Here is a 21,280-nt window from a genome sequence, read left to right as displayed (position 1 = left end):
GATTTAATTTTGATCCCGACATGCATTGTTTACATATCATAGCTTATCATGCACCTTACACTGAAGGAGATTGTACTCGCTGATGAATTTGCTTCGGAAATTCTTAAGGATGCAAGAAGGATCACATTTGGTGCCAAATGTTTGGATTTTTTTTTCATCTTATTTTTAATTTAAGTAACACCATAAAGAACATAAAAATATACTATGCAGAATCGAACTAATGTAAGAAATTCAATGCAGTCTTTAGATCAGAAGTTTGGAACTTGAAAATGCCCGATTTTAAGAGAATCGCAACAGATTGATTTTTCGACCCAAAATGTTCGAACAACCATAATACTTATACATTATTTTTACCATTTATACAAAAAGAAATCTGATGTTTACTTATGTTAATTCATCCGTTACCGACATATCCCTTTTTAAAGGGATTTTTGTTTTAATACCAACTTCAAAATAACACCATGGGACGCTTAGACAAATATTTCAGTGACATATAAATAGCATGTTCAAAATAATCTAATGAATAAAAAATTATTCACTTGGTTATTATTTATAAATAGATTGACGTCAAGGATATGTTTTGAAGGACCACCTTGATTGACGATCCTTTTCAGAATCGCTTTGAAAACACAATAATATGGAAACATTCAGGGCCGGTTTTTCGAAGCATGGCTAGTGGACAGGCTTCCTAAGCCATCAGGCTTAAGCCTAATTAGTCGTATATACCAGTACTTACAAATTTCACAAAGAAAGATACATCAATGACATGATTCCACATTGGTAGAGTTAACCCACTGGCTTAGGAAGCCTCACCACTAGCCAAGCTTCAAGAAATCAGACCTTAGTGGCCGGATAATACTAGCTTAAACATACCTGTATATTAATTTTTCAAATTACTACAACATACTTGTATGTAGCTATACATTATCTATATCTTTTACTTTTACAGGGTGGACCTGGTCATCTGTATCTTTTGAAACGAAAAGTGGTGACAGTAGCCAAGTTAAAGAAGGAAACAGAGGCAGATCAAGTCAGGTAAGAATGTCAAATTGTATATACATGGAAAATACCAAGAACCAAATCCTTAAATATGCTCTTCCAGTATACAAAGAGACGCAATCCAAATGGCTCAATCGATAAGGCGTTAGACTCTGGTTCGTGTGAGTTCTTAAAGGTACGAGTTCGAGCCTCCGCAATGTCAAGTGGAAAAATTTAGCTAGCTTGATAAACTTACTGCTATAAACTGTTCGGGTCTACCCATACAAAACTGATGATCCTGGCTGCGATGGTTGTTATATGTATGTTGACTAGGGTTCTGCGCCTGTATTGAACTACGTCCATGAATGATGCTCAATAGTTTATCGATCAGCGACTTTTTGTGTAAAGCGCAATGATCTTATGTTATATATAATTGCGTTATATAAATTCGTCGCCTTTTTAAAAAGACCACGAGTGTCGGACTAGTATAACAGCAGGGCCCACTTTTTTCCCAAATTGGAAATGCCCAGACCAAAAAAATGTATTTTTTACCATTCACAAACCGACATTATATATTGTTGGATATCCAGGTCTAGGGTAAAACAGCATTGGTTGTTGATGTTACACAGTGAAGTAGCCTATATACGTGAGCATTCAGGTCTGATGGGGAATAAGTGTTTGTAATGTCAATCTCTTATCCAACCCAAGTCTTAAACCTAACTCTTATCCCAAATATATACTGTACCATCATTTTGATGACCATGTTTATATTATCAGGTATACAAATATAAATTACAATGCTGCCCTACCACGAACAAAGGTGTAACTGACATATTACTTATTTTGCGACAATGAACAAAAACTGTATGCAGCGACCAGTGACTTACACATCTATACTGCGCCCTAAGCCATCCGCGACAAAATAAATGAAGAGTAATTTTTGTTGAAATGCTGTTCTTTGGATAGATAAACCTTCAATATTTTCCTCCTATCAAACATTTGGATTTGAAAAGTTAAAAAATAGGATGACAAGTACTTGTTAGATTTGTGCGCGCAAAATATAGATCTGATGAAAAACCGCGACAAAAGGAAGCTTGGGAGACAACATTTTATATAATATTTTAAACCGATAAACTTCTTACGCATTTGACATTATTTGATCAATATATGAAGAGCTTGTTTCCAAACTATGTTAAGTCCACAACCACATGTTTCTCATTTACTTGTGTGATACAATCACAACTACTTTGACAAGTTTGATATTAGCAACAATGAGTTGTATCAACAAGCCATTATTTACCATAACAATGCTACGTCACAATTATGCAGACTATTGTTCTCAAATGCAACCAAAGGCCCATTACCTTGCATCCATCCACTGTTTGCTTTGTAATGGCGCATCCAACTGAAATTACTGTACCTATAGCATCACAACCCATTGCAATATCGCCCAGGTAAATCAGAAACATGTGTTTGTGGACTTAACATGGTTTGGAATCAAGCTCTTCATATATTTAAAAAGTGATAAATCTTGCATAAATCTGATAAATATCGGTTTTGCTTCATATCTCAAAATCACGAAATAATATCTAAGTCCCTTTATCACGAAATAACATCTAAGTCCCTTTATCCCAACCTATTCAACTACACCCAACCATTATCCCAACTATACGTTTTATTCCATAACTTTAATGACCATATTTAGCATGTTACTAGCAAACACAGGGTTGATAAAAACCTTCATGAGCATGATGAATGCTTTAAACAAAATCAGATTGGTCTCACGAGTTCTGATGCCTGTATATAATATAATTACGCCGGTGCAAATGTAATCTGTGCAGCTAGACAATTCTTTTTTAATTAAGTTTGCTTCTTAAAAACTCTTTGATTGTTGACAGGTTTTGGAAGGAACTCGGTGGATTAATGAGCAAGATAAATCCGAGAGAGACCAAAATAGAATTCCTTGGCTGTAATCTGATGGGCAACGAAAAAGGACCAGAGGTAAGGTTATAGAGTCCACAACCACGGAATACAGTAGCCTAGCAAACGATGCGAGAACAATTGGACCAGTTGGCACTTGTAATTTGGCGCAAGTTTATCATCAAATCATAAATAAGGACCTATTACGAAGATCATTCAATAAGTTCTACCTACGCTGTTATAAATTTGGTTCTGTAAATGGTAGCCTCTTCAAACTTTATAAACTTATGATTATACATCGGAATATTACCCACAAATGGGTAAAAATGTATATTGATACCTTTTTCAGATTTCTGCATAAACGTCTTTTGGGCATTTTAAAGAAAAACATTAAATTTGATTACAGTTCTTATCCCCCTTATCTTTTCTTTGCTATAAAGCAATAATATTTGTGTAGTGAAGCAGTTTTTTTCTCATTTATATTCTTTTTCTCAGTATTCTTTATAGCGTTATTTTAAGCCAACTGAAGTGACCAAATTGTATTTTATGGTCACTTAAATTTGGTCTACTTCTTTTTCACCATTTCCGCGACTCCTAATCCTGATTTCATTTTTACTTCGCCTACAACAAATGGAAAAAGATATTAAAACAATTTTCTCACAAATTAGGTGAGACCCTAGGTTACAATGATGGAAAATATGAAAGGGTTACTAAATGCACAAGCTGAGATACGAGGGTGGAGGTATACCTTTCTGAATGGCCATCGTATGACTGTTAAAAATTATCTTCTTTGTGCCATTTTTTTGGGAAATTGCAAAGAAGTAGATGCGAATAATATTGGTCACCAATATAATAGTAATATTATGACGCTAAACTAGGGAATTACTCACAGAGAGGGCAGAGAGAGATACCGGATTTGTAGTCCCAAAGGAGGAGGAATAATGTGCGGGAAAAGGAATGGCTAACACGAAATGAACCAGATGAAACAGAATTATTACTTTTATAAAATTCATTGTGATTTCACATCAATTAACACACGGATCAAAATAATAAATGTATGTATTAATAATAATAGACCTTACCCGAGTTACATTGCTGCATAATTGAATTTGATCATACTCGCGCTCATAAACCAAAAGCCTAAACAAAACATCAGGAGACAAGATAATTGCGTCCGCACTGTTTTGAGAGCCAACAAGAAGTGATATTTTTGGCCAATACATCGCTCTACGTCGTGCAATAGATGCACGGATAATGCGGCGTTTAATCGATGCACGGGTATCATGGCTTATGGCACTATGATCAATATTCAATTATGCAAAGACAGTAATGAGGATCAGGTCTGGGCGATTACAAAACATGGATCCCATTCGACAGTTTGTATCTCAAAATATTAGCCTTCACCACGACTTCCTAGATCTTGATATTTGAAGAAAATGTACATTTGAAGCAACCAGTCGGTTTATAGCTGAGGAAATTGCATTTGAATGGCTGCCATATTACATAGTAAAGTATTACACTGGATGATGATTCAGTGAAAAATCCCAGCTATTGAAATGTATGGCGACAGCATAAATGGATGGATAGTATTTCAAAACTATGTCAAAGTATTCCTCTGTTCATAAGGATTCAGAAAAAGTATAGTTTGTTATATCTGTGATGTACTCTTCTCAAGTTAAAAGGTCAAAGGTCAAAGGTCATATTTTGGGCTACACGTGGCTACATTTCCAAACAATGCACCGATCTCTTTCAAAATGGTCTCAATTTGTTCGTTCTTGAAAAATATTCCAAATTAAGAATATCTTGCATAATCTGGGATGTTTCGATAGGTAGCAGGGTAAAAGACATCTTCGGTGATTGAACTCTTTTGACCATGACCTATTTTCCGATGTTACCTATGTAATTAAACATCCTAAAGAGTGAAAATATTTTTTTTAATGAATTGTGTTTGCAAAACGTGCAATTTGAGACCAGTTTGGTTAAAATCAGACAATTTTTAGTTTTTTACCTCTGTGGAGACCAACACTTGACCTTTGACCTTCTGAATTATAACTCAAGAACCGTACATCATCACATATATGGCAAACTATATTTTTTCTTAATCCTTACGACTAGAGGAATGATTTGATATGGTTTTTTTTAAATGATTGGAGCAATTTTATTTTTAAATTTTTATATGCTGTTCAGGGACATCACGGAAATGCATAGCAGTGAAAAATATTCTGTTGCAATTAGTGGCGAGTCAAAACCCACCTTTGACTGGACTACATTGTTTGATTAAGTTAACAATATCTGATATTTAATGAAAAGTACAGTATGATTTAATACTGATTTTGCAAATGAACGAAAATACATAAAACCATTTAGAATCAATAAAATACAGTGTTTAGGACTGTTACTTATCCAGTAGCCTTCTTCTTGTTGCTGATTACAAAGTTCTGTTGCACTTAGTGCTCTCGACGACTGGTGTAAGATCACTGTTCAGCAAAGTCCACTGCTGACTTGAATTTATATGTCCTTTGCGTATAAATTCCTCGCACAGATGACAATTTCCACAATGGACATGCGAATTGGACGAATATCATTTAAAAGTCTTATTTTATATGCGTGCGATGAGTGCGATTAGTTGCTTAATGTACATTTTTAAAGACCAAGATCTATTATAGGTACATAAGTCATTGAAGGTGTATAGTGAAAGCTAACATTTTGATCAAAAGTGAAATTAATTAGTAAGTCCTTAAAGTTTTCATATGCTATTTTATTAAAAGTGCTGAAACAATTAAGAAATTACGATATGAGTCAATTTTAACTGACTTACAATGTATTTTTATCTCCACAGCTGGTTGAATATATAGCAGACTTAATGAAACCGTCCATTGTTAAGTTAGAAGCACCATTGGAACAATCAGACGAAGGTATAAATAAACATATAATGAACACATATTTACAAATAGATAAATACTTTATTTACATTAAAGCCATATTGTAACATTTGCTGATGGAGGACGCCCTCAATATTTGTCTAAATTCTGCTTTTTACACGATTGTAATGTACTTCAGTAAACTAAGATACCCTGCAAAAATCAAGACTATAGCTGCTGTAGTTTTGTCAAAATCCGAGATTTTGAATAAAACGTGTTAATAAGGCGGTTTATTATTACGATGAAAATGTTAGTCGAACGCGTATACGATGTTCATAACACAGCACGTAAACTGGTACGTACATGGCGTGCGGGACGGTAATACATCAAAGGATGGTACCGTAGCACGACCGACGGAAATTCCAATTTTCTTTGCTTGACCTCAGTTGTTCGGCCCAAAATTAAAAAGGGACATATCTGACAGTAAAAGCTAACATTTTATGGAAAAGAAATTCTAATCTATTTTTATGGAAATGTTACAATATGGCTTTAATTCATGACAATGCCAACTGTGATTGGGCTCAAGAAATTCCACTTCTTTAAGAGGTCAATATCGGATTCACTGTCAAATCAAAGTCATATACTCCTATATCTGATATGCCAATCAGAAAAGCGGTTAGAAAATTACGTAGACTCGAGTGTATTGGTAGTAGGCACAGGGGTGTGTTTACACATAGATCATGGTTTACATGATCGTTGGTAACTCGTTGGTGGGCTTAATAAGCTTGTGAGTAGTGCATTTGTTCTCCAGTGCCAGCATTGTTGTGGAGTATTGTGTAATTTCTTTGCGGAGTGTAATTCCCCAATCATGGTTCCCATAAAGAAAAAATAGCTTATAGGACCCCATAAGGTCTGAAACGTGTGAAAATGCTATTTTAGAGGTACCTCGTTAGGTTAGGAGGGTCTGTATAAAAAAAAACCGCTCCCCACAAACTGTTTGTGATACGTTTTTTGTACACCACAAGATATGTGCATACCCCAGAAAGAACCACTGGCATATTTTATACACACATAATGCTGAACCTCACAAGTATCCTGGTGTAAGAATAGAGGTGGACAAGTTCGTTGTTAAACAATGGTCGCAAATTGATATTCATATATGCTTGTTTTTATTTTTATTTTCAGGGAGGAAAGTTATTGAATCCTATTTTGACTTCGAAAAATACAAGTTATGGAAGAATCGGCGGAATTCTAAAGTGGACGGAATGGACTAGTAGAAGGAATATGGGCTGAATAGGAGGAGGAGAAATCTTGGTTCCATCTGAGTATAGGAAATATGCTGGTCATGATCCCGTACTGGATGATATGATTCATTTGGGGAAGTCATACGGGCTTTTTACACAGAGAATGCACTCGATTATTTTGGGCATCGATCATCTTAATACTAGTGTTACCGTTTATACAGCCTTAATTCAGTTCTGTATATTATGACCGAGCAGTGGACTACACTCTATAGATGGTTACTCATCCAAAAGTGTTAGATTGTGTTTTCTGTGTAAACACCCAGTATTATAACACGATTTTTTTTTGTTCTTTTCTTACTCATCGATTACAACGACATTGGACCTAATATTTAGGCTATACCACAATGTGTTGTTTGCATTTTATGCAAGGTTTGGAGGTTTCAACTTTTAAACACTTTAGAAACATACAGCAGTATAAACAGCAACTACTATTGCAAATAAAGAACACACTTGAATGGGTGATTAGTAGGTAGATAATTATGTGGAAATATATTTTCAAACTATTAACATCAAATCAGAGAAGTATGATTCAAAAGTTCTATCATTTTATCAATGAATATTCCATTTTGCGATGACCATGCAGGGTTTAGCAGGTTGTCTCATATCCCTGGGTTTAGCAAGTAGTTTATAATTACTTGTTAGATACATAGGGGTCATCTACACTGGGTAATTTAATCCAGATTGAATCGGATCCAAGTGAGAACCAATCTGGATCAGGATCGGATTAGATCACAGAGTTAATATGCACTAGTCATTGACCCAAAACGCATCCGGATTGTGTGAGTACAGATAAATATGGATTGAAATACGCGGTGTGGATGGACCATATATTTATCAATCTGTATACTAATTGAAATGATGCAAATGTTGCATATGCATTTTACATACTTGAGAAAAAAAGACTACCTCCAGCATTGCCCATTGTCAGTCACATTGGTCTGTCGCTATCGCTTGGCTTTTTATCACATATATAAAATAAGAAACGTTAATGTACTTAACTTTTAGATATTGATGATTGTGAAATTGGTCACTATACACTAATCGGAACCAAGTTGCTCCTTGAATTTCTAAACAGATTCCTCATTTTTGCCAGTTTCACCGGGGAATGCGTAAGTGTTGCCCATATATAATCGTGGTGATTGTCTCACACTGATAACCCCATATAACTAGAAACCGTCGCTTTGTATTATAACGAACATAGAGGGCGATATTGTCGAATTTATTGATACGCTTCACGCATCACCTTACGTACGAGGCTGACGAAACCACCAGGCAATTCAAAATTTAAAAACAAAATACCTACACTGGAGTTAGTTCTCTAACTCCAGTGGATGAAGAATGGAAAAGTATTTTATCACAACATACCACATTCTTAAATTGTTGGACTTTGTAATTCAACAAATTTTGACTTTGTATTTCAAAATCACGTGTTAACCAAGATGGATTATTCAAAACGTGCACATATCGTGTAATGTACCGTCTGGTTAGCATTGCATAGCCGATTTGGTCTTGGTTGCTCCTCGCGCTCCGCGAATCACGTAAGACACTTCACGATTTATATGGGGACGGTTGTAGCAATCTGATAATGTGCGGAAATCATGTCCGAATAATAATATAAGAGACGGTATGTATCTCTATTTGAGTAAACGGCTCATCAGAGGTAATCTGCCAGGTTCGACTTGAGCTCAGTTTGGTGTTATGCGGCCCATACACGTTCAAGCTTATTGATCAATATCAAAGACCCTGAATACAAGAGTGAATACAAAATTTACCATTGAACACGCACAATAGTATATTTTGTATCCACTCCTGCATCTAGGGTCCCCAATATTGATCAATATTTTGATCGTGTATGGGCCGCATAAGATTTGATATTATCTCCTGATATGAATACTGACCATTTACTGTAATCATATGTAATATATAATTTGAGGGTTATGGTTCAATGCAATTTTGTCAATGTCGTAAAACGCATGTAAGTATATGATAAGTTTTTTTCTCCCGGGTTTGTTCTAGACCAAGAAGTGCGCTCAACATCATGAACATCGGGCAAAACATCTGCAGATTAAGTTTGACAAAACTATTCAAGTAAGATATGACTTCAAATTATGCAAATTTACAACACGTAAAGCAATAACAGAATTTCAAATATTTTCTCCTGCTTGAATATTCATTCACATCTAAAGCAAACAAAAAAAGTGATATACCGTAAATGTCGTGATATAAGCTACGGCTTACACAATGTCTGTCCGTAAGTGTGGCCGAGCTGGCAAACAAGATATTTCTTTGCCCAATAAAATGCAGCAGTTGTTAATCATTACAATGGCAAACCATATGGGGCACTGTACACGTTAAAGAAACTTTTTAATTTAAAACAGCTTAGAATTTTGAAGGTTTTAACGTAGTCATTTCCATAGCCTTAAAGGAACTATATCAACGATATTTTGTATGCAGAAACAAAACAATGAATTTGTCGTACATTGTAAATTTGTAAAATTCTCGGATTATTTTCACATGAAATGCTAACCTAGGTAGTTGGAACAATAACCTTTATTGTTACAGCAACACAAAGCCGGACATATTTAGACATTATAGTGTTTCAAATGAATACAATGAAAAGCAATACAGAGGTTAAAATATGTTGCATTATGTAAACAGATCATTTGCATAGCATTCGTTGAAATTTTACTGTGATTTGATTTATCTTGACAATGTTATCTTGGTTTAGCAAACAAGATATAAAAACATTACTGGCACTTGTTTGTTGCGCAAAATTTATTTTTTAACTAAAAATACATTACAATACTTAATCACAATTATTAGGATTTTGATCAAATTCAACGCTAAAAAATTCATGAGACCGACAAGAACTAACTTTACAGTCAGAAGTAGACTTTTCAAAATTTAGTTAAAATAGGTTTTTTTTAAGAATGTTATTTGAATGAAAATAATATTGTTTCAAATTATGTATATATTTTGTCGACACACATTAAGTTAGTTTAAGTATTCCTCAGTGTAGTTTCGTGTCCAGTTCCCGTAACCAGCTTACGCAGTTCTCGTAACCAGCTTACGTAGTTCCCGTAACCAGATCACGCAGTTCCCGTAACCAGCTTACGCAGTTCTCGTAACCAACTTACGCAGTTCCCGTAACCAGCTTACGCAGTTACCGTAACCAGCTTACTCATAACCGTTTTAGTGATCTCGTTGTTCAACGTACATTTATGTGCTCCCGAATTAGTTCCAATTTTGTGTTCCTAAATATGCGTTAATTCACACATGAGTTATGTATATTATGAAAAACCAACGAACAATACAAACAACATAGATGTATGTGGAAAAAGCTATTATACCTTATAAATGAAATATAATGTATACTGCTATAGATCATAGTTCGAGGCTGATTTTAAGAACAAAAAAATCCATTTTAGTTTAGCATACTGTTCAGGCACGTTATTATAGGCTTTGTTTTTTATCATTCTCTTAGTTTAGGACCAAGTAGCCGACAACATTTTCCGATTATTATAAACGATATTAATATGATACGTAGGCAGAAAAACCTACCATTTGACATCATAAATTACATGAATTAGGCCTAGAGTTGGTAAGTGATTCATTGATCAGACTTAATAACATAAAAGATTGTATTTTTGTCAAATTTAACGCGTAATTTCCATAATATCATTTTGCATAATTTTGATATCATAATTTGAACGGTTGGTTTTACACAACATTGTACTAGCGTTTCTTTGCCTCTGGATATGTGATTGAGTAAGCCTTATACATCACAATCGCTATACCGTAAAACCTCGTCTACAAGCATATATAGTGTTTTTTATGAAAGCTAAATTAATTTGAAACAAGCGTAAATATGCCAATACAATTGATTGGTCTTAAATAATACTTGTTTGTATATGCTTGGATCCGTAATTTATTTAAACTCCATAATGGCGCCTGGATTAATGTAGCTTTCATTAGAAGCACTCTATATGCGTGTAGACGGGGTTTTACGGTATACCCTTTGAGACTTTCACATCGGTGACGTTTGGTTTCCAAACGTTTCCCTTAAAAAATCTTAACTTACTCGCTGGCCAGATAAATTCTTTGAAAAACGTAGTCCCTTCTTGACTCCTGAGGTGAGCTGGTGACTACCCAGGGTTGAATGAACACGAAGCAGAGAAGTACAATGACATGCAAATTAAATAGGCTAAGGGACGAAGTTTGTTACACAATTTGCTATTGCACGGACAAACTGCCATCGAAATATTTAAGGTATACCGTAAAATTCCGTCTACAAGCATATGCCTCTAAACGAGGTTTTTTTGACACAAGAGACAAGAGGCAGACACTCTCAACAAAAACGTTATTTGGAGTTTGAACAACTATATTACTGATAAAGGCGGCTGTACAAACATGTATATTTGTAAGACCAATCTATTGCAATGTTTTTGAGAAGGGTATTGGCCTTTCATATCTTTCGTTAAAAAAACCCCCCGTTTAGAGGCATATATGCTTCTAGACGGAATTCTACGGTATTGGCTTACGGTGGATCTACTGTCATTATCCCCGTTGTCCAATTGTAATTTTTCACATTTCCATGTGACCCTGTGTGTAGCATTTTAGGCCAACTCTAACCTGCTTCAACGAAAAAGCGTCAATCTAATCTACTCAGTACAAAGTTGTCGAAGACCAAGGTTTTTAAATTATACCAAAATCATGCACCAACCTGTTGCAAAGTGTGCTGTATTTTCTTCAAGAGGTTATTCACATGCCGTTTTTGTCGATGTTAACAGTTAACAGAGCATCCTGTGTATGGCGATGTCCACATTTTCAAAAAATCACGACATCATACAATTCAACGCAAATTTGTATAATTTTAGTGGCTGAAATGCTTCTGCTTCATCTTATAACAATATTCAAAACTATTGATTTTAGATTTTCATTATTAATATAGGTGACATACTTCATCCAATTTCCTTCAAAGTTTATCGCGGAGATCATTTCCTAACCCATGCGATTTAGTGTGTCAGGTACCCTATAATTATATTCAGCAAACGCGTACATTTATGAATTCTTTAATGAATTTTCTTTATTTTAATTAGCTTTGGTAAGCATTATAATGACTTACAATCTATGTAATAAAAACATTCCAAGAAATTTTTATAGTGTTATTATTATTATCATGATCCTGGCGTAAACGTCGGACGGTTACGCACAGTCAGTGTATTAGCAATAAAAATTGATGAATATATAATATGGGTAGAGTATTTCCATATAAACTGTATTAACTGAGAATCTGTGTAATTATTATTCTTGTACTTACAAAACAAAACCAGACGCTGTTTGTCAATGTATATAATGATATACTTGAAAGTTATCAAAAAAGTCAACATGTCAGTCGGTAGCTTGTGATTCCCAAGAAATATTCTTAGTTTTCTTTAGCTCATTATTATCAAAAAGAATTCCTTTAAGAACTCAATGAGACTTTTAAATGTGCGAGTACTTCTCATATCAAGCGTAACTTGAGTATTGAATGTTTAATCACTGCAGCTTAAAATATCAAAATTATGTTATTATGGGTTTTATATGTGTAAAATCTGCATGTTTCTTTAAAATAAAATGGAAAAAGTGGTAATTTCAGGATAAGATATGGTCCATACCCAATATCAATGACTAATAACCGAATAGACCCGCAAATCGGAAATTTCAATATGAACTGCTATTTAAATAATCCACAGAATTTGTAATCGTTTGTAAATAATATAAGCTAATGGAATCTGGAATTTAATTCTAATTGTGTAATTTGCTATCAAGAGCACAAAGTCTAGAAACACTTCAGAACATTTCGTCATGTGGCCAGAATCGCCATTGTGCATACAGTAGCTGCCACTTGTATTATCACAATGTCAAATAAGGAAAATAACATAATTTTACACTTGCTATGCTGCGCAAAGAATGATTTTACATGTGGCAGCTATTTGACAATATTTCTCACTAGACACGATTACACTCACATAAACCATTAAACATGCAATCCAGCAAACACAACAACGTTTGTAAAACGATACACGTTTTGGTTACAAAATGGTCAAAATTTTGGTCAAAATGTTTTAATAACATTTAAATGTCGAGTTATTTATAGGTCATGAAACCATTCTGAAAACGTTTTATCTGAAAAAACACTACAACAACTTTTTAAAAATGCAAAATATTTTAGTATGTTGGAATGTTTTAAAGCCAGTTTTCAAAATGTTTTTTGAATGTTATCAAAACGTTTTATACCCTATTAGACCCTTTTATATAACCGATATTTAAATATTTCTGTGAAACGTTTTGTGTTTGCTCGGAAATCAATATTTGTACTTTTTATTTTAAGCCAGATTTATTTTAATTCGAACTGGGCCTGGGGCATATCTTATCTGAAATAGCCCAATATTTGCATATCATTTGATGTATATATAATTATAATGTGATTATGAAGTGCGATGCAATTATGTTAATTACATGATACAAATATATTATTGTGAATTCACTTATTAGTTGATTTCGTATTTGTTGTAATTTTGGAGCCACAGATATTTGCATTTCATTGTTTATGAATCACAAAGACGAGAAAACTTCACCGACCAATGAGATGGGTTCGTGTGCTGAAAAGTACGGGCTACTTTGCTTCATTGGCTACGCCGAACGACGGTCGCTCTTTGCTAGTGATTGAAGTATAAATTCCAGCTTTAATAATATATGAAGAGCTTGTTTCAAAACCATGTTAAATCCACAACCACATGTTTCTCATTTTACTTGTGTGATATAACAGAGAAGATGTAAGGATTGACATTAGCAACAATGAGTTGTACCATCAACAAGCCATTACTTACCACAACAATGCTGTTTAACAATATGCAGACTATTGTTTTCATTTAGGAACCAAAGGCTGCACACAGTATTGGTACTGTGCATCTATCCACTGTTTGCTTTGTAATGGTGCATCCAACTGAAATTACTATACCTATAGCATCACAACCCACTGCAATATCGCACAGGTAAATCAGAAACATGTGTTTGTGGACTTAACATGGTTTGGAACCAAGATCTTCATATAATTGAAGAAATTCGGTGGTTCATTACTAGCGATATTGCAGTCCGGGATTGCAGTGATTACACCGCGATTGTATATTCTGTGCCGTGTGAATTTGTTCGCCATAATACTCAATAAATCTTATTGAGCATATTACGGCTGCCATTGATTTAACCTGACAAGTAAGAAACTTGCAACCGATATTGGATTCATGCATGGTAACTACTTACAGCACATAACTGCTGATCTTGCATGCGACATATCACGTGAGAAGCAAGAGGGAAGCAACTCACTGCGCGACCTCCTTGCAAATACCGTAATGTCGGGATTTTAAGCAGCAACCGTGATTAAGACGAAAATGGAGGACCGGTGCTGCTCTTGCGTTGTCGTTAATTACGCATATTTTAATCCATATCATTATAATCGCAGATGCAGAGTATCAGATTCGTAACAAAGACATTTTACCTACAGAATCTGCTACTGTGAGATTCAAATTTCAGTACCGAATTTCAAAGAGCCCGATTTTTCATGGCTGCATGTATTTATTTTGTGGAATAATTAAAAGCTACAACTCGAGACAAAGAAACTGTCTTATAAGTGTTTATATTTTATACGAATAGGCACTTTGCTCCATGAATCATTTTTCTACATGAAGATAATAGTGTTCTAAGTATGTGTTGCATGCGCTTGCTATGCGTGGAATGTTGCATAGACATCAGGTGTAGCCACTGTTATGATAATGTGACAGATGGTTGATATGTTACTGCAAACCTGTTAACATTCAGGTAATAGCTTTGATTCTAGAAATGTTAAATAAATATCATGTGTATTATTCATCTGAACTTCATAGTGACAACTTTGCTTGTAAAAATGTGGTTTTTCCCCGTGTACAGCCTTTTTTTCGCACGAGCGAAAGTCATTAATTAAGAATATAAGATATTGTTATATATTTTTCTCACAGGCATTGGCTAGAAGTCAATAGCATATGAACAGTACCATGTTTATTGTAAATTATAACAATGCGATATGATTTATTTAATATTCAACTTGTGTATAGTTATTGAGTTTGTTTTGATGCTGTAACTTTGCATTATACTCTCGGTATATACAAATACCGTACCGAGGGAATTGCAGTAAGTTACATATGAATGTACATAATTGTGTTGTATGATCATTTTATTTATTGTAAAAGCTTTATTATAAGACGCACATGTAAACGCAATGGTTATAAGTTAGAATATCAAGATGGCACCAGTCGTTACTCCCGACAACATTATGTTTCACTACCTAAAGAGAATTGATCAAGAAATGAATTCCCTCCTGAGGTTGGTATATCTTTTAATGAGTTGACCTGCAGGCTGTCATTATAGCTAGAGGCAGTATATGGCACACATGGGTCAATGAGTTACATAAAAATGACCTTGTGTGGTATTTAGTTCCCATGATGTGAGTTTTGGTTGAAAAAGGAGGTGAGACATGATCAAATCTCTGCAGGTAACAAAACGTAATGAGACATCACTATTTCAAAATATAAGGGAATGTTGTGTGTGCAGATATGGCTTTGAAACTGCTGCTTGTTAATATTTTGTTGTAACTTTAGTGCACTTAAATAACTGTTTCGTTTATCTTGTTGAAATGTACGGGACATCACAATGTTATTTATCATACAAAGAAATGTTTAATTAAATCTATTTCATTTCTGATCTGGATGAAATACATACAGTGTGAAAATGGGCAAGCAATAATAAGAGTTCAGAAGACTGTTTTGGGAACCGTTTGTGACCAATCAGACTTGATGGTTTTCATATTTCATTAACCCGAGCACCGTACACTGCTTTTTGCTATAGGAAGTTAAAGAAGAAATGAAAAAGGAGAGAAGGTGAACAAAGAAGTCACTTGGTACCTCGGGATTTGAACCTTAGACCCCTAGCATGCCAAGCACACGATCACCGGCCGGTAGCCACAGGGGTTTCGCTGGTCCGGCCAGCGATTTCCTGAGCATATAGCATTTTGGGTGATTGCGTCATCGCATCACCTGGGATTCATGCATGCGCAGTGGTTATCCTCGTGGTATTTTGTAGTAATCTCGGGTGGGGTGTTAGGGTTAATCAAGAAATGAGCAAATTGTGATCACGGCACATTGCTGAATTGAATCCAAGTTTAAAGCTCCTGTATAGATTTATCATCAGAGAGCAGCGTTTGATTTGTTAACACTTTTGATTTGGTCGCTACTCGCGCTCGGCGAATCGCCTAAAGTACATCACGTGTTATATAGGCGCGGTTAATAGTAAACTGTCATTCGGCACTCTGCACAAATCGTAACGTATAATAATCAACTAATGATTGATCATTGACAAACATGTTATTTCTGTTCAATTGGACTATTCCAGGTGAGATCCACACACCTACCTGAAGACATTACTTTAATCGCCCATACAGAGGGGGTGTAGATTTCAAATGGAACCACCCATTCAGGTAACCCCATTTGAAATCCACACTGCACTCCCTGTTTGGAAGATTAAGCTCATGTCTTCCATAGGGGATATATGGATTTCAACATTTCAGTGTGATCCCAAGCTAAACTTTAATTCTATCAATTAAAGATATTCAAGGACTGGAAAGAATCTTTAGGAAATGGGGGAGGTGCAAGGGACATTTAAAAGTGTGAAGAGCCGAGTTTGTTTTGGACAAAATCGTTTCCTATTTCTTAAATTACAAAGTTTAGTCGTATTAATTGATCACTAATGCTAATTATTTATCAATGATTTGTACCAGATGTAGGAAATGTAGGAAACAAAATTCACGATGTGAATTCACATTAACGGAAATCAGAGGGTGCAAACCTTTCTACCATATTTTCTCGCATGTTGAGAGTTATGAGTAAAATTTCTCGCCCTATGACTAGTTCTGTAAAGTTTTTGTTAAGCTTTATGGATTTACCTCCTAATTCTTGCATCTGGATTTATTATGTATACAATGTATAACGAATGCTTTAAAAATACTTTATTGCGAGCAATGCTTCCATTGCTGTAAATGTATTGTTGTAGGGTACACAGTATAATTGTATACTAGGAAAATCACGTAATCGAAATCGACCATTTTGGTCATTTCCGAAAGCCTTTGCAAAAGAAACCGATATTACGTCAACATTGATGCGCTGATCATGCGCACATAGTATCTGCGCACTCTCGATCAGTTGAACATGCGTAGTGACGATGTTCACACTATCGATGACGTAGTCTAGGTTTCTTTTGCAGACGTTTTTGGAAATTACCGAAATGGTCGATTGGTATGGACCAAAGTTTCTTCAACATGCGTCATTGATGTAAAAAAGTGTATAATCGGTCATTGATTAGTTTATTTGTTCCTTCATAAATTCACGATAATCTACCGCTGCCATCAGTGTTGTATAACTATCTGTGACGTATTTTTAAATACAAACTCGTATATTTTTGTGATATAGATTACTGTAGGTATAATGATAGGCCGCGTTATTGTAGATTGAGTTGAAAAGGAACTTACTTACCATACAACGCCATGTACTATATAATGTCTTCCAAAGAAATGGAAAATGGCTATTACTTACTTAATCGTGTATTCTCAGTAGGTTTTCATTAATTAGGGTCCTATGCAAACAAAATTTGAAATTGGACTATAGATAACAAATGAAAACAAAATGAAACATGTTATATGATTATTTTAGGATTATTCTATTATTGTGTTTTACTATTGAGACACTTTTATTTATGATGATAAAGACTAATATGTGCGTAATTTTAAGAGTACTAATATGAATTGCCTAAAATTTGTTATTTCAAACAATATTTAAATATTCAACTAATTTCTGCAGAGATACTCACATTTTGGTTTCAAGTTGCGAGTCATTTCTTCGTAAAATTGGCCAAATTAGTGGTAACCTAACAAAGAACCTGAATTTTATAATCGAATCTTTTCGTACATTATTTGGCTTTGATTAATTGCTTGTTAATTTTAACAAATTTTACACACTTTAATCTAAACCGAGCATGCGCAGAGTAATTCCTTACACGTGACTTTTAAACTCAGATGGTACATAAGGAAAATTGAATACAAAACAAAAGTTACGTGCTAAAAATCGCTTAGGAAGTAACTTGTTTTTATATTTGGTACGCACCTTGGTCTGGGGCGGACATTTTAAAAATGAATTTAGAAGAGCAGCAACGACATCACTTGCATTACATTCCAGATGTTAAATCTACATCATATGCAAAATTTGAGGAAATTCGTACGAGTCCGTTTTATTTTAGGGCCATTTGTCTATAACTGGTCTTTACATGTAACCCTATGGAGAGACTGCCCGTTGAGGGCGCTATAACCCCCATTTTAGGAACAAAAATGTGATTTAAAGAAAACGGACTCGTGCGAATTTTCTAAAATTTTCAGAGTATGTAGTATGAACATGTAGAAATATAATCAAGTAGTTGCCTTACCTGCTCTTCTCCTAAAAAAATAAAAAGTCCTATACCTCAATGATAATGAAACCTAGGTGTACGCCCCCTGTTGGTCTGAGATACCTATAGTCCACATGGAGGCATTTGATTTTTTTTGTGCAAATACTTGGGTTTCAAAGCGAATAATACCAGCAATTTCATTAAACTTGCCTACAGGTGCTACAAGCTATAGGCTACATATTATCAAGAACTTATACAGCATAAGGTTTTGCAAGATGGGTTTTGAAACTATTTATGTGGTCGGCCATAGATACGCTGTATTATTTAGCCTCGTGTGAAATAACAGAGGGCGTTCTGAATGTAAACAAGTGACATCATAGGTCAAAAGGTCAAATCATCTATAGCAAGGAGCTTTTCCAACATTACCTTCATGACAGGGAAATAGGCTCAATTGGAGTAAAAGTGAGTGCGGTCCAAGTAAGTTGAGTTACGAACTACAATGAATTATAATATTATGAATTATTGTAGTTATAAAAACTAATGAAAAACACTTGATCACCATATACCGTAATATCTGTATAATGTAATTAATGTAAATTATGCATGCAGATGGGCTAAGAATACTAATGTCGTATTATTTTCTTACTAATATATTACAAATATGACAAGAAATAACTATTTTTTGATAAATGTAACGATAATATATATAATATGGTAGGTGAGAATAACTACAACTGTAAATATTTAAATTAGTAACTTAAATAATTACATACGTATATGGGGAAGTGCATAATCGTGGGAACCAATCGTATACTCCGTTTCAAAAGTCCGAGATATTGACGTCGTGATATACAGCACAAATCGGATTGATTCCCTTGATTATGTACGGAACTACCTTCTATATATTAGTACCGAATTTATCCAATCACACTTTTGTAAAATCGGTACTTAACAAATTGAAATACAGTTGTGTAAGTTTGAAATTTGAATAACAATAAGGTTTGTTAAAAAAAGAGACCAAACATACTCTATAACTAAAATTTGTATTTCTTTTTCCAAACATCAATGGTAATTGAGTTGTAACGATATAATTGAAAACTAATTATAATATGAGGTTTGCTAGCTTACTAAGTATGTACCCGAATATTGTTGGTGACGTATTCACCCATCGATTCCCAGCAAACATGTTGGGTTATATAAAGGGTATAAAACGTTGTAATAACATTTAGAAAACGTTTTTGGAAACTTTATGCTAAACATTCTAACATAATGTTATCACGTGTTGACAAAAAAAGTTAAGTAACATTTTGACAACATTTTAAAATTACATTGCTTTGTTTATTCGTATAAAACATTTTCAAAACGTTTTCATGACCTTTATATAACCCGTCATTTAAATGTTACTAAAATGTTTTTACCAAAACCAAATTGGAAAAACATTTTTGCATTTGCTTGGTTACCGTCTAATCTGGCCATAACGGGTCATGAAATACTCGCAATAAATGAATTTTATGTCTTAAAAGGCAATTCATATACTGTACACTAACACTTTTGTCAATGCTTTAATTTCAAGCAAACTTGTTAATTACAGAAATATCATTGTGCTTTGTTTCTTTAACAATCATAAGTATTTGTTCGCTTTTACCGAGCGTCACGCGAGATCAGCCGAAAAAGGGGAAAAGAATTGTCTTTATCACGTAAATTCTCGTTGATTCTCGTTCTATTTCGGTGTTGTAATTACCTTCACGGTATAAATAGTTCCACAATTTTTAGATGTTATTAAGAACCTGTATAAACCTTTCTACAATTTGTAAAGATATGTATGAACAAAAAGTATATATTACATAAAAATTATTTAAATACCACTGTTATGACGTCGACGTGTAAGTAAACAACAGTGGTGCGTAGATTTATACTTCCGGACGGATGACCTCGTATGACCCCTAATTATGCAGAAAAATATTGACGTAGGCCTAGATACGTACGTAACTTAACAATGACTGTATTGGAACCATACGAACAATAAAAGTATTAAAAAAATGTATGTGTAGTAAAGTGTGTTGTGATTTATGTAGCGTGGAGCGCGGGACTCAATGTACATACACTAAGCCAAAAAGGAAATTTATAATTTTTCACAACTCATTATTTTTAACATATGAAAAGGTTTGACTACAAAAACGATTCTCTTATAAATGCATCTACGCACAGTTTCCACCTCGATACACCAGAGCATACAGATATTTCAAGCACAGCGAATCTAGCCTAGTACGCAGTCTGTGTTATACTACACGGTTGAGTGCATAGCATCATAAGAGCTGTGTGAGATCTAGTGGACAACAGGATTCTGTGATTGGTTTTTGTCAAAACCTCAAGTGTTCCCATCATCCAATCAGAAAATCTTTTATAACAAACAAAAGCTAACACTTGCCCCTAAAAACATTTTTCCCAATTAGGTCAACAGATAACGCAATTCAATATTTATAGCAAGGAGAATGTGGTAAATCTGTTGAAAACTACCTATTCAATCACATTTTTTGACTAAACTGTAGGTTTTAAAAGTCAAAACCTCAAGTGTTCCTTACAATATTATTCAAATGTTATGTCATTAAATAAAAGAGCACACTTATATTGTCCATATACTAGCCTCATTTTAATGAGCAATGGCCAATTCTCTTGAAATTGCCAATCTTGTGCAAAAGTTATTATTTTCGCCTG

At 34.5% G+C, this 21,280-nt stretch overlaps 1 protein-coding gene across 2 annotated transcripts in view; it reads left to right on the top strand.

The window, feature by feature from the left end:
* Positions 1-20,609, top strand: part of LOC140137727 (NMDA receptor synaptonuclear signaling and neuronal migration factor-like) — a 153,037-nt gene extending 132,428 nt beyond the window's left edge. For both annotated transcript variants that reach the window (XM_072159490.1, XM_072159491.1), the window contains 4 exons: positions 950-1,035; positions 2,877-2,979; positions 5,738-5,813; positions 6,945-20,609. In XM_072159490.1, the coding sequence (XP_072015591.1) occupies positions 950-1,035; positions 2,877-2,979; positions 5,738-5,813; positions 6,945-7,033 (354 nt within the window). In that variant the 3' untranslated portion in view covers positions 7,034-20,609. The remainder of the gene's footprint in view (positions 1-949; positions 1,036-2,876; positions 2,980-5,737; positions 5,814-6,944) is intronic.
* Positions 20,610-21,280: the final 671 nt, after the last annotated feature.

The sequence above is a fragment of the Amphiura filiformis genome, chromosome 17 (assembly GCF_039555335.1).
Source record: "Amphiura filiformis chromosome 17, Afil_fr2py, whole genome shotgun sequence".
In the NCBI taxonomy this organism is placed as follows: domain Eukaryota; kingdom Metazoa; phylum Echinodermata; class Ophiuroidea; order Amphilepidida; family Amphiuridae; genus Amphiura; species Amphiura filiformis.
The sequence above is the reverse complement of the archived record's forward strand: the minus strand, read 5'-3'. Positions and strand labels throughout refer to the sequence as shown.